The sequence below is a fragment of the Sardina pilchardus genome, chromosome 23, assembly GCF_963854185.1.
Source record: "Sardina pilchardus chromosome 23, fSarPil1.1, whole genome shotgun sequence".
Classification (NCBI taxonomy): domain Eukaryota; kingdom Metazoa; phylum Chordata; class Actinopteri; order Clupeiformes; family Clupeidae; genus Sardina; species Sardina pilchardus.
Window position 1 is genome coordinate 26104364 of NC_085016.1, and position 14191 is coordinate 26118554.

The window sequence follows — 14191 nt, forward strand, 5'->3', positions numbered from 1 at the left end:
AATTTTGAAAACAAATACCTTACTTGGGACGGCCCAGCCAAGAACCAAGATAGCCCCCCCAGCAGGTAATAGGCTCCAGCAACACAAGCCATTCCTTCTCCTCATATGCGTTTTTTCCCTCTTCTCTTAGTTTTCCCCTCTCCTGTCTAAGGCCTGACTGAGCACAACTAGGGTAGTTTTCGTAGCAGACGTCTCCACGCAGCCATGGCAGCGTCGTCAGAGAAAATACCCATTGCTTTAGCTGGTCCCGAGGATTTACACCAGTTTATGCCACCTGTAAGTAATCCTAACTTGTACGTTATTTCAGCGCGTAGCACACCTGAGCACGTTGTTTTCATGCCAAACTGGTGCTGATAGCAATGTGTTATCCACAGGGAAAAAAAGGCTTGAAAGGAGAAGAGGAGAATTACAAAGAGCTTGACTGGCTTGAAAAAGCCAGCAGGCTTTGGACAGATTTTAATTTGAACTGATTCGCTTTGATCTAGTGAATGGCATGATGTAGCCCGGCTATTGTCATTTTGATGTTGTGCCAGAACACGTCCACTTCATTTGTCACCATCGTGCACACACGATGTAGAATATCAAAAAGCTACGTGTGTGCACCAAATACTCAATTTGTCAAACCGTTTCAATTTGCACAGGCTTACACAGCGGTGACTGTCAAGCCCTCTCACTCGGGACGTCTGCTCAAAGTCGGAGTTGCGGTGCTTATTGTTGGAGCTGCGCTTCTCCTCTTTGGAGCCATTGGCGCTTTTTATTTCTGGAATGTCAACGACAAGCATGTAAGAACTTTTATTTGTTTGTTTGTTTTTTTACTACAACTGTACTGTATTCTTGTATCCGAGCTGTCAGGTGATACCCAACCTTAACCTTAAGACTGAGCTGCCAGTCCTTTTGCAATGTGGTCTACCCGAAGCCCCAGGGTCGAGAGGTGTGCCAAAAGATGGAACCTTTGGTGTGCTATAGATAGGCCTCACTGAATGCAAATGAATGGTGTCTATGTTTAACAACCTGAATAGTGTTTTAGTTGAAAATCAAACTACGTTAAATATTTGTGGTAAACTTAATTTATTATTGGTTATTTTTGTCTCCTATCACCTCTATATGGAATTGATGACCTTGAAAGTGGTATGAAACCTCTCTCGATTTATATGTATATATACAGGAATGCATAGTTTGAATGGCAAAACTGGATAACATGAAAAATAACTTGAATCCATCATACTGGTTTTATTGGAGACTATCTGTATGTAACTTTCAGAAGGAAATGGTGTTTCAAACTAGAACTCAGCAAGGACATTCGTCTTTTGTATGTTAAATTTCTGTCTCCAGAGATATTTCACGCTTTATGTTTTCTCTAGTCTCCAGGGTGATGAATATTCAAACTCCAAGTGTGAAACATGATATGGCCGATTAGATGTGGTCTACTGCTGCAACGATCATAACATACAGTCATACTGTACATGCAAATGTGAAGTGCTTTTGAATTCACTAGTTGAAAGGAAATCACATGGATTTCTTTCTTTCTTTCTTTCTTTTTTGCCAGAAGGCATTTCTGACATATCTCTGACTTGTGGAATTTCCTGTAGGTGTACAATGTCCACTACAGCATGAGCATCAATGGGAAGGTGGAGGAGGGGTCCATGGAGATTGACCCTGTCAACAACCTGGAGAGGTTCCGCACGGGGAGCGGAAGTGATGAGGCCATGGAGGTCCATGACTTTCACATCGTAAGTCGCCGCTTGAGCCCCTTGAGCCATTTGTATAACAAAACACTATGTCTGTTTTTTGTACCTTAGAATGATGGCTTCAACTCCTTTTGATGGAGTTGGCTTATACCCTGGCTTATACAGGGGAGAGTGGGGTCTGCCATGGCCACCGGGCACTATGTCATTTTCAGGAATCAGGAGCATGACACTTTCATTATTTTTCTATGCACTGGGTGGCTACCCTATATAGCATGGTTTTCCATTGAAAAACAACTCTAAAGGTGTATCAGGTGCACTGAAGGTGTATCTAGGTGTATCTGGTGCATTGAAAATGGACATCACAGGGTAAATACCAATTCCTCCATTGTGTTCCCTGTAGGTTTGAAGTCCTGTATCTGGAACAGCATTGCCCATAAAGAGTCATGGTCAAGGACGCTTATCTGTGAATAAAAGCTGATCACGGATTCAGTGTTGGTCAGGGCCAAATCCATTTAAGGGTCATCTGTTTGAAGCACTTGAAATTTGAGCCTCATTTCTCTGGAGTCACAGTTGAATAAATGAATTATTTAACTCATAATCAGTGTCACCACTGGCACAGCTAAAAGTGATTCTTTGCGCTGCCACATAATGACTCTTTTTGAGAACTAGCCCTTCACATTGTACGTTTCTTGGCACCGTTTGTTGACAGGGTATCACTGGAATCCGCTTCGCCGGTGGAGAAAAGTGCTATATCAAGACTCAAGCCAAGGGTCAGCTCCCTGACGTGGAGAGCCTGAACAAGGACTCATTGATGTTTGACTTGGTAGGTTGTTCTCCAATCCACACAGATTGTGTTACCTCTCCTCAACTGTCTTCATTAGCATAGAAGTGTATACCTTCCAGCTATGCATGCTATGTAGTGCATGCTTTCTAGCTATGTAATGCATGTCTTTTTCCCTTCACAGAGTAAGCCGCAGTCGTGTGTTGCATTGTATGGAAGGAGAAACATGAATAACAAACATAGTTAGCACTAAGCCCTAATTCAGAGCAACCTGATTGCAGTTCCTTAAGTAACATTATGATGTGTTATCCTGGACTGATTAAGTGACTGTAAGATTGGACCTAAAATCCATCATAGGCTCTCATGAATAGGTTTTTAATGTTTATATCCTCAAACAATTCTAATCGATTACTGACAGCATCCCCTGCTTGTCAGATTGCCTTTTGTGTTCATGTTGATATATTCTCCACAAAACCATTCGGAAGTGATAGATGCCTCCCTTTTGTGTTCATGTGGAAATATCCTCCACAAAACCTTTTCTGTAGTGAAAGACTGTGCATGTGTCCCCAGATTTTGGCCCGCGTTCAGCCTCTTTAGACCCACGTGTGTCCCCTGCTTTTGGCCCGCGTTCAGCCTCTTTAGACCCACGTTTAGTGCCTGAGGTGCTTCTTCCCAGCCTGCCTGCGCTCCCCGGCCCCCTCGTAGGGCGCGCTGCCTTCGCCAAATCTCCAAATTAGACAGTTAATGCATCCCGAACAGCCAGCTGTGGCATTCTCTCTCTCTCTCTCTGTTTGTCTCTCTCTCTTTCGCACTCTCTCTCTGTCTCTCCCTCTGTCTTTCTCTCTCTCTCTGTGTCTCTCTCTCTCTGTCTCTCTCTGTCTGTCTCTCTTTCTGTTTCTCTCTGTCTGTCTCTCTCTCTCGCACTCTCTCTCTGTCTCTCCCTCTGTCTTTCTCTCTCTGTCTCTGTCTCTCTGTCTGTCTGTCTCTCTCTCTGTCTCTCTCTCTCTGTCTCTCTCTGTCTGTCTCTCTCTCTCTCTCTCTCTGTCTCACTCTCTCTCTGTCTCTCTCTCCCGGCCTGTGCATTTCCACAGCATCTCCCCCCCCCACCCCGTAATAGCGTCCGCCACCGCCGCTGCAAAAAGGCAAAGTTGGCCGTATCCAAATTCCTCCCCCAGCACGCATCCATTTTGAAGTGATTGCATGCAAATGGCCGTGTGAATATTCATGTGTTGTGCGCGCGAGCTGCACGGCGCAGATAAGGGTGGTCCTGTCAGCGGCGGCGGTGGCGGCGGCAGCCTCGCAGCGCTTTTCCTCTCCGCCGCGCTCGCTCGCTCGCTCTCTCCGCGCTCCGCTCGAGCCGGCGTGGAGGAAAAGTGGGAAATGGATGAATGCTCTCATTGTGAGGCGACCGGAGTCGTGAGAATGAGTGCTCACAAAAGCATGTCTTCACGCCACTCGGCAGCCGTCGCACACCAACCCCAAACAATATGTGTGCTGCGTGCATGTATTTATAGGTACACACATACATGCATAAGCAGTATGTTTGTGTGTGTGTGTGTGTGTGTGTGTAAGTGTGGTTGTGTGCGTGTGTGTGTTTACACGTGGTGTGTGCTGTGCACAGAGCCGGTTGAATATGCATTGAACAGATGTACACAAAGATCTTAAACGCCTCTCTGAAAATAGTTGCCATGGTATGTTATCCGTACGACGCCAGCAACGATTACAGCCACGCATTCCAGCAGCTTCCCATCAGCCTCAGCCTCAGCCTGCTTTATGAGGTGCCACTTGTTCTGTAGGAGCATATTCTCTCATTCCCACTCTATTTAACCTGTGTGCTTTAGCTCAGGACAAGAACTAATGCAAAGTATCGCGTGATGCTCTTGAGAGGCCGTTCCAGGGAAGGAGAAAAAAGGCCTCCTCCTGCCAAGAGAGAGATTTAACAGTGCACTCACTTCATTCGCTCCCCCAGGAGGACGAGATAATGCCGGCCAAGTTTGAGGAGGAGTCTCTCATCTGGGTGGCCTCGGACACGCCCCTCAAGGACAGCAGCTTCCTGAGCACCAAGATCCTGGACCTGTGCGCCGACCTGCCAATCTTCTGGCTCCGGCCCACCTACCCCAACGGTACGCCGTCACCCTCATTTGCTTTCTATTTAGGGATGCTGAAGGTTAGCAGATGGAGAGGTAAGAGATGAGGAAGAGCCATGGGGCTTTACATGTCACTGCCACAACAACAACAACAACAACAACAACAAAATATAAATAGGTGCTCCATGTTGTGTGGTTCATCTCTTATCACTTGTACACTAATAAGCTGTAGATCCTGCATGACCTCTCACTGTTTCTCTAGGTTAACAGATGAAATATAAACCTCAAAATGTGGACACCAGTGGTAGCCTGATTCATTACATAGCCAAGAGATTTGAACATTTTAGATTAGACCTAAATCTTGAAGCTGGCTTGGCTATGTAACGAAGAAACTCTAGAAGACGTCGAACTCCATTTGATAGAATTGACTTTTGTGTCTCTTGTCCCCCTTTCCTCTGTGGTTTTAAATGCCAATTACCTGGAGCCTCATAAAGCCCCAGCAAGCCACAGGTTCTCTGTCAACCCAGGAGGGAGATGACTAGCCTGTTAGAATCGATCGCACTTTGTTGCATTCGACTGCAGAGTCCCTTTCACAGTGAATTAACGAGGCCCTGTGCTACTTTGGGACAACTGGGTGCAGCGCCCGACACCAAAGCAGCACGCAGGAGCTTCTGACTTGTTTCTGAATTGTGCTTTGGATGGTTGGCGCAGGCGGCCAGAAGAAGAGGAGAGCCCTGCCGTCGCGTGCCAGGCGCCAGGTGGTGGGTCCGGAGGACGAGGAGGAGCCACCCTTCAACCCTGAGAACCCCTACCACGTGAGTGCCCAACCCCGCAGAGAACACACGCATCTCTCAGTGTCTCCTTAATGTGCGTCTGTTCCTCTTGTGTCGTCTGCACCAAAAACATGATTGAGGATGATTTATGTGCATAATCGTAAATAATGAGTCAGCCACAGGTCTTGGTACAAATACCTTACTAAACACAAGTAATACACACATATATAACGATCCTTGGGACCATTAGGGCTGTCCTCAGCCTTTAAATAGCAGCCTCCTTGTCTCCTTTGGAGATAGCGTTTATTAACATGCATGTATTTCAACAGACTTTGGGGAACTGCATAATGTATCTTATACACCTGAGTACATCCATCTCCACCTTATTTGCATGTCTGAATACTATTAAGGCTTTCGTGTCATTCACACTCATATACAACGCAACAAGGCACAGTTGTATGTTTACAGTTAAGTGGTGATTGGAGTATTTAAATAAATAAGGACTCAGTTGCTATTCACCAGGGGGATCCATTTATATGTATTTGTCGTTTCAAATAAAAGTCTCCCACAGCCTCAGGTCATGCGCTGGATCATGTCAGTCAGTCCACTGGTTGACATTTGAAAATCCCTCCGCATGATACTCAAGTTCATCTCTCTCTCTCTCTCTCTCTCTCTCTCTCTCTCTCTCTCTCTCTCTCTCTCTCTCTCTCTCTCTCTCTCTCTCTCTCTCTCTCCAGTGACAGATTCCTTGGTGCAAAAAAACGCTAGTCAAATTAAAATACGACTCGTTCGTACTCTTGTATGTTTATTAATTGATGGCTTGTGAGCGGGGGATGCCAGAGCAGCTGACTGAAGTACTTATGCAGCACTCGCTCTCTCTCTCTCTCTCTCTCTCACTCTCTCCTCTCTCTCTCTCTCTCTCTCTCTCTCTCTCTCTCTCTCTCTCTCTCTCTCTCGCCCGCGCGTTGCAGTGGCTGAGGAGGCAGATTGGTTTCGTCGACGTGAGAGAGAACAGATACTCTTTTCCGGCAGGCGCGGGATGACAGAATGCTTTTTCTCCTTAGATCAGAATCACTTAAGATCCCAGGAAGAACAAATGATTGGCCTTCTTTGCGTCCATTTAATAAAGTCCAGGGACTGACAATGAGACTTATTAAGCAGTCTTATTCACAAATACCTGTCTCCATCTCCATGTGCGGTAGATGGCTGGCTTTCATCTGCCTGGGCTGCCTGTCTTCAAAAAAGTAAGGATTCGGAAGAAGTCCTAATGGAAGAAAAAAGAGCCTTATGTTTTCCAGTTCTGTATCACTGTAGCACTGTGCAACCACAGCCCCTTCAAAGGGATTTTTAAAGGAAAGGCAAAGTTATTTTTTTCATGCATTGAAGGTTGGCCCCCACACACATCAATATATAATCAGTCAAAGGAGTAGGTCTCCAACTTTTGGGCGGTTTCTTTAAAGTCTTGCACGGTGATTGGGCAAACTGAACTGAAGTGTATTTTTTTTTATTGTGATAGCTGTTGCTGTTTCCTAATGGCATGGGAAGGATTATAGTGAGTTCTATTTCTGTGGCCGTATCTGAATGTGAAGGTTTAGCTCTGGGACGAGCACCAGACTAGGCCAGGGTGGCTGTCTGCCTGGCCGCCTGTCTGTGTGGCACAGGGTGAGTGGCGCGGCGTGTCGGGTTGCGCTGCGTCGTGTAGCGGGCAGCTGTGAGAAGGAGAGCAGATGTGGGGTCAGTCGGAGAGGCCGCGCCTGTCACCCCGGCTATTCTCACGGGCCCCCTTTCAAGCCGGCTGCACAGGGCAGCACACTGCTCCATTCACCTTCCCACAGTCTTTGTGTTTGCACTGCCCTGCAAATCCTGCCCCCACCACCCCCCACCCCAGACACACACACACCCACCTTCCCAATTCCCCTCACCAAAAGAACCCCCCCGCCTCCACCCGAACCTCCACCACCCTCATCCCCCATCCCTCCCTTCACCAAAACACCCCCATCACCAGCACCCCCACCTCTCATCCTCATTCCCAAACCAAACCAAAGCATACCCCCTTTCCCCCAAATCCCTCAACCCCTTCCGGAGCCTCCAATCCCTTCTTAATCCCTGCACCCGCCCGTCCCTTCTGTGAAAGAAGAGGGGAGGGGAAGAGGAGGGAAGGGAAGGAGGGAAAACTGGGACACATACATATTTGCTTGTGTGTGTGTGTGTGTGTGTGTGTGTGTGTGTGTGTGTGTGTGTGTGTGTGTGTGTGTGTGTGTGTGTGTGAAATCTATCATGGCCAGTTAGAACCCCGGAGGGCCAGATGTTGTGGCTGGATCAGAACAGAAAAGAGAGAGAGAAGGAGAGAGGGAGAGAGAGAGGAGGTGTGGAAGAGATCTGACGTTATCTCTGGAAGAGAAACAGGAAACTGTGAAAGCCCACATGGCTTACTACTAAGGGGATTCAAATGAGGGAAAATAGATGCCCCAATATTAAATCTATTTTAGTAGATATGTTTATTTATCTAGGCGTTTGTTTTGAGAAATTATAAGATATTACAGTATGTGCCTCTAGTTCAACTGGTAGAGCACGGTGTGAACACCACCAAGGTCATGGCATGGGTTCAAACCAGGCAAACGCACATACTGATAGAAATCCACATGGGCACCATAGGCTACTGCAAGTAGTGAATGAAAAGGGAGGCATTTGCCTATAGAAATATAACATTGGAAGTGAATGCATGGCTACCTTCCTTTCCCTGTGGCTGTAATTCAACATTCATTGGAGGCCCATTAATGTGATGCTTGGTCTCTTAATCTTTTCATCTCTGCGTCTGCAGCGCGGCATGGAGGGCGAGGAGGGCACCATGACCTTTGACCCGATGCTGGACCACACCGGCGTGTGCTGCACGGAGTGCCGGCGGAGCTACACCCAGTGCCAGCGCATCTGCGAGCCCCTGGGCGGCTACCACCCCTGGCCTTACCACTACCGCGGTTGCCGCTCGGCGTGCCGCGTCATCATGCCCTGCCGCTGGTGGGTCGGGCGCATCCTGGGCATCCTCTAAGACGCTGGCACCAAGCAGCGCTAACACCTCCGTGCTGTGTGTGCCAGAGTGTATGGCCAGTGAGAGAGTGTACTACAGAGTTCCCTCAACACCTTGTGCAGACTCTGGCATTGAAGCAACACATTTTGTGTGAGTTGTGATCCGTACAGGCAATTCATGTGTCTCATCATTTCAGCTAGAATTACATGGCAGAGAATGACAGATGTAACTTTTTCAAAGCAAAATGCATCATAGTCCCAAAGGATGGGGACAAAGTTTCTTTATCATAATTCTAACTTTTCCTTGGAAAACTTAAATGGGCATTTTATATTGGCTTTCATTAAGACACTCAAGATTTTGTACCTTCATTCAAGAAGACAAAAGTAACAGATTGTATTTATGAAAGTATCTTTATCTTAATTGTATTCCAAAATGCAATATGTTGTATGTTCTTTATGTAAATACATGTGCAATTTTTCATCGGCATACTGCTAGCCTTTAGAACAGCAGAGGTAGTGCATTCACTCTTATTACTGTATTTAAAATATTCTGTCTTGGAAACAATTGATATTCCACAATATTCTTTCAGATGTAATGCAAGAGAATCCTATGCTGTCTTTATATGACATCATATGTATTAAAGTGCCTTTTAAAAATGCAGCAGCAAACAATAAAAGTTCTTGTTTTTTTAAGTCCATGCATTATGCATTCTTGTTAAATGCTGTATTTTGCATTAATCCTCTGCACTTGATGGCTGCTAATACGTCGGGGCAGGGATCACGGAGGGTTAAAACGCGCAGCAGCACATTTCACATTTCACCACAGCCTTGGTCTGAGATTTTACCCATAATGCAAATGGATGGCGCTCCTTTTGATGTTGCCAGGGAGCTTTAAGCGGAGAGAAGACTGTTAAAACGCAGGCCGCAAAACTTGCCTTTTGATCAGCGCCCGAGATGAAACGTGTGCTGTGAATTTACACTTAACCTACTATCAAAGGGCCCTCGGAGCTGTTTTCCAGCACATTCATGAATGTTTATGCGCTATCTGACAGTCCTAAAAGGCACCGAGTCACCCGCACTCAGCACACGGCCCGGCTCTAAGTGCTGTTCCTCCCTCTTATGCCGCAAACAAGCAGGGAAACAAGTGACACTTTGCTCTTGCCTTTTTATTTGGAGTGTGTGAAAGTGTGATGTTTCCTTGAAAAGGTAAAAAAAAAAAGAACCTGTCAACAGTGATGAAAACAACTTAAGTCTTCAACTACTTTAATATCCATTTGTGCTCGAGTCTTGTCAGATGCACTCCCCCAGACTATACATTATTTAATGTATATAAATGTAATGCATCAATAACTGCATGATTAAATAGATTATTATGTACATGTACAAGTAAAGCTGCAATTAAAACGGGATCAAATTGATGTGTTGATTTAGATATACCTATGAGCACACTTAGCCTCATCTGTCAATCAGTATCTAATGAAGGATAATGAAGAAAAACAGGCAAAAGATGGGGACCAAGCAAAAAAATATTTATTTACACTTTATTCTGTTTTAACTCTGGACAATCCCCAAAGCATGTCCTAAAAGGGATGGAGATGCCTCCATAACGATGTACTGTATGTGCAGAGATGAACAATGTGCTCAGGGATCCCGATGAATGCAGAGAGGACAGTGAGAGCCAAAACAAGTTTGGAAAGAGAAGGAAATGAAAGAAAATGAAAATATTTCACCATTTTTCCTCTTTCAAACGTTCCGTTTTCATGGTGAACACTCAACAACAGAATAATTGGGGTTATTTATTATAGTAAAAATGTACATTTTATCCACTCATTAAAGACTGATAAAAAACAAAGAAACAAAAAAACATGCCCAGAAGAATGAATGATGAAGTGAGCGAGTGAGTGAGGGTGAAGGGCGTGATGGTGCTCCAGCTCTCTGTATGGGGTTTGGGGCCAGACACATGGACAAAATGGAGGCAAGGGTGTGGCCACAGGTTTGACGAACAGTTGGCAGGAGTGCTGAAAGTCCACCTCTCTCTTCCTCTCCTCCTGTTAGCGATCAGAACTTCTTAAACTCCACGTCGTCGGGGGGGCTCATGTCGACCGTCCGCTTGCCCACGTCCGTCCAGTTGGTGCTCAGGACCGTCCCACCCGACTCCATCTGGGGCAGCAAAGGGGGGGGGGGAAATGATACAGTGAATAACACAAACACAAAACTCTGGTTTGGAGAGACTGGTAAGACTCCCTGTGTTGGAGGGTGGGGGTCTTGGGGGAAGAGCGAGGAGGCAAAAACATGGTGAATATTCGGAATTCTGGTTTGGAGAGGCGTTGCTATGCACCAGACACTCATAAATCTCCATAGGGTACTTGCCCTCCCTCACAAGCCGCTCTTTGTGGCAAGAGGAATCCACTCCAAGAAAAATGTTATGGAAGCAGCACGAGCAGCATATTGCTTTTAAAACGAAACAAAAGCTCCTTGGAGAGGAGCAAACGGCCCATAATAACCTCTCGTAACGAGTGGCCAGTGTTTTTATAGTGCACCGCTCGCTTCACTACAGCAAGCTGAGCACGCTCCATCCTCGCAACTCTTAATCTCCTCTTCCAATTAAGACAGTATGGACGGTGTGTGTATGTGTAGGTGTGTGTGTATGTGTGTGTGTGTGTGTGTGTGTGTGTGTATGTGTGTGTGTGGGGGTGGGGGGGTGGTTTAATTGGGGACTGCTAATAGAGCTACCTTGGATATTGCGGATGATTAGGAACGAACCGAAGCCTCGTCCGCACGGCTCGATAGTCTTGCTAGAGGACGACTGGGATGAGGGCGGGAGGGGGTTGCAGTGGAGAGGGGAAAGGTGCTGTGTGTGTGTGTGTGTGTGGGTGTGTGTGTACGAGGGTAGGGATCATGCGAGCAGAGAGCGGAGGCAGAAGCGTGAGTCCTGTCCTGGTCGGCCCGGCGCTCATTAAATCTTTATCTCTCGGTCTGGAGGGGTAATGTTCTAGCTGCCGTGGCGTCTCCGACGATAACGCTAACTTAGCCGCGCGCATTAAAATGCCGGCGGGGGGAGGACGAGGAGGAGGAGGAGGGGAGACATGACAAGAGGCAATCTAGGTCACTCAAAACAGCCTGTCTATTTAATTCAGTGAGATCCGCCTGAAACAGCTCCCTCGAAAAAATTTAGAAAGTGAGAGAAGAGGAGGGGGGTTGTGTGTGTCTGTGTGTGTGTGTGTGTGTGTGTGTGTGTGTGTGAGAGAGAGTAAGAGAGTTAGAGAAAGAGAGTATGAGTGAGTGTGTGTGTGTGTGTGTGTGTGTGTGTGTGTGTATGTGTGTGTGTGTGTGTGTGTGCGCGCACCCACACAAGAGAGAGAGCGAGAGTGGTGTTTATGCCGGGGCACATTTAAGAGTTCCACAAGTTCAACTCACAAAGGACTTGTTCATGGCGCGCTTGACTTCATCCGAGCCGTCCGTGTAGATCTGCTGGAAGAGCTTGTTGAGCGCCGCGTCGCCCTCCAGCTTCTCGTTCTTCTCCTCCTCCTTGATGTCGCCCACCACCTTGTCCCAGTTGCGCGTGTGGTGGCCGGACGACGGGTACTGGTCTGCAGCCGGACGAGGGCCAGAGAGAGAGAGAGAGAGAGAGAGAGGAGTGGTCAGGGTTAAAAGCAACACCATGTACTGTAGCTCAGGCAGAATTATCATGATGAAACATTATTACGATACACAGACGTATAGCAGGAAAGATCGAATATGTCTGCACCGATGCACAGCTAGTGTTGCATTGTATAGCTTTACCGTGTGCTGGCCCCCTTCATCTGTTCTTCATGAATTGGGTTGTCGAACTCCCCCCGCCCCGCCCCACCCCCGCAAACCCCCCATGGGTTTAAATGGGTACTCTGTATGTTGAATATTGACTAAAAGGGGAATTCCTACAGTCCTATTTTGTCGTTATAGTCAGTGGTGTGGATTTCTTTCTCTTTTCTTTTTAATTAACTTTCACTGTTATCAGTATGGTTGTCTTTGGCAGTGTTGGCTGGCGCGTGAGTGCTTAGGCACAGCAGGGCCAAGTCTAGTCTGGAACGTCTGGAAGGAGTGAGATTTGAGCAGTCAAAGAACGGGATCCAGGGAGGTGCCATCTACTTGTTCAACATCTCGTGATTTCATGAGCTTCTCTCTCGTTGGTATGGTGATTTGATCTCTTCATCTGTCAGTCCCTAAAAAGAGAGGGAGATTTCTAAAGCGCGTTGGAACCACAGACGATCGTAAGGTCGCTAATCTCCCCCTGTGAGAGTGGCGTGGCAGCGCTGCCATTTACAGCACACTGCCTATTTCAATAAGGCTAAGTGCTCTGTGCTCTGTGATCACGCATTCACATTAACACCCGCCACACACAGAAGTACATTTCCCACACGCTTCTGTGACGCAAGCCGCCACCACCGCCACGCGTGCAAGTCTCTTTCTGTGTGTGTGTGTGTGTGTGTGTGTGTGTGTGTATCTAAGAGTGTCGCTGGTCGCCTCTGCCAAGCAGACTTTATAATGAGCGAGCGCATGCTAATCAACTCCCACTTAGATGCGCGCGCGCCCGGCGAAAAACAGCGGCAGCGGCAGCGCCAGTCCGGGCAGCCGGTGCCAGCGGAAATCACGCCTTCAATCAGCTCCCTGCAACGCGCCTGTCAAACAATGTGCACGGGCAGAGATGAGATTACCAGGGCCTTTCACACAGCACTTAACACTGACTTCTCCAAGCTAATGTGAGTGGGGGTGACAGCCATGACAGGGCAGTGGGTGCTGTGAATGTGTCTGTGTGTGTGTGTGTGTGTGTGTGTGTGTGTGTGCGAGAGAGCATGCGTGTATGTGTGTGTGTGTGTGTGAGGGCATGTGTGTGTGTGTGTGTGTGTGTGTGTGTGTGTGTGTGTGTCTGAGGGCATGTGTACGTGTGTGTTTTGGTGGTTGCGACTACTGACTGGGGGTAAAGTGCTTGACGGTAGGCGCGGTGCCCTCCCCCTCCAGCTTCTCCCATCGGATGCCCTCTGTCTTCTTCATCTTAATCTCGATCTGGAGGGAGGGAGAGAAAGAGAGGAGGGGAGAGAGGGGGGCAGGGAGGGAGGGAGGAGAAGAAGAGAAGAGAAGAGAGGAGATGGTGAGCACTTCTGACAGGACACACGCCCTGAGGGTTCATCCAGACACGTGAGCCGCTCCGTCTTCTCAAAGAGCTGCCGTGTCCACAGTGTTTATTCATTTATTTATTTTTATTATGAATGTATCTGTGTGTGTGTGTGTGTCAGTGTGTGTGTGTGTGTGTGTGTGTGTCAGTGTGTGTCAGTGTGTGTGTGTGTGTGTGTGTGTGTGTGTGTACAGACTTAAGGAGACGGGAAGCTGAGGGGAAAACGTTCGGATGTCGGTGCAATTAGGGGAACATCTCAGCACGGCTTCCTGATAGGGAATGTTTCATTCATGAACCTTCACAGGGGCTGTGATCCCCGCATTTGGGAACTGAGTTCATGGATCGTGGCTATGGAAGTGATTTCAGTGTGCGAGTGGGTGTTTTCTATGTGTGTGTGTGTGTGTGTGTGTGTGTGTGTGTGTGTGTGTGTGCCGGCGCACATGCAAACTTAAATGTCACAAGGCACATTTCCGTTTCCGACCTTTTTTCCCTGCCTCTCAGCTGGGGAGCTCTCGCTTCCCCTCCGAGGACGGCAGAATCCGATTGGGCAATTAACGCGGGCCTGAGTGGCGAGTGGAAATCTTAAAGAGGAGATGGGAGGCTCATCAAGGCGCTCAATTACAGCGAGAGCACAGCCCCTGAGCGAGCACTGAGGTGGGATAGCGCGCCCGCTATAGATCCCATAT

The 14191-nt window shown here is 47.6% G+C and overlaps 2 protein-coding genes across 2 annotated transcripts in view; one reads left to right on the plus strand and one right to left on the minus strand.

Moving 5' to 3' along the window:
- The first annotated feature begins 204 nt into the window (after positions 1-204).
- On the plus strand, positions 205-8532 carry LOC134071428 (leukocyte cell-derived chemotaxin 1-like). Its single transcript, XM_062528137.1, has 7 exons — positions 205-276; positions 642-782; positions 1590-1730; positions 2398-2511; positions 4439-4592; positions 5268-5371; positions 8151-8532. The coding sequence occupies exons 1-7, from the start codon at positions 205-207 to the stop codon at positions 8373-8375; spliced, it is 951 nt and encodes a 316-aa protein (XP_062384121.1). The 3' UTR covers positions 8376-8532.
- Positions 8533-9867: 1335 nt separating this feature from the next.
- Positions 9868-14191, minus strand: part of sugt1 (SGT1 homolog, MIS12 kinetochore complex assembly cochaperone) — a 26191-nt gene continuing 21867 nt past the window's right edge. The window contains exons 11-13 of the mRNA XM_062527819.1: positions 13306-13396; positions 11771-11943; positions 9868-10513 (exon numbers count right to left, since the gene is read on the minus strand). Of these exons, the coding sequence (XP_062383803.1) occupies positions 10412-10513; positions 11771-11943; positions 13306-13396 (366 nt within the window). The 3' untranslated portion in view covers positions 9868-10411. The remainder of the gene's footprint in view (positions 10514-11770; positions 11944-13305; positions 13397-14191) is intronic.

What these genes read in the sequence shown, in the direction of transcription:
- LOC134071428 (XM_062528137.1), top strand. Translation starts at nt 205, where the DNA reads ATGGCAGCGTCGTCAGAGAAAATACCCATTGCTTTAGCTGGTCCCGAG. An exon ending in AGGTCCATGACTTTCACATC is followed by an intron (nt 1,731 to 2,397) that starts GTAAGTCGCCGC and finishes GTTTGTTGACAG; the next exon opens with GGTATCACTGGAATCCGCTT. An exon ending in ACTCATTGATGTTTGACTTG is followed by an intron (nt 2,512 to 4,438) that starts GTAGGTTGTTCT and finishes TCGCTCCCCCAG; the next exon opens with GAGGACGAGATAATGCCGGC.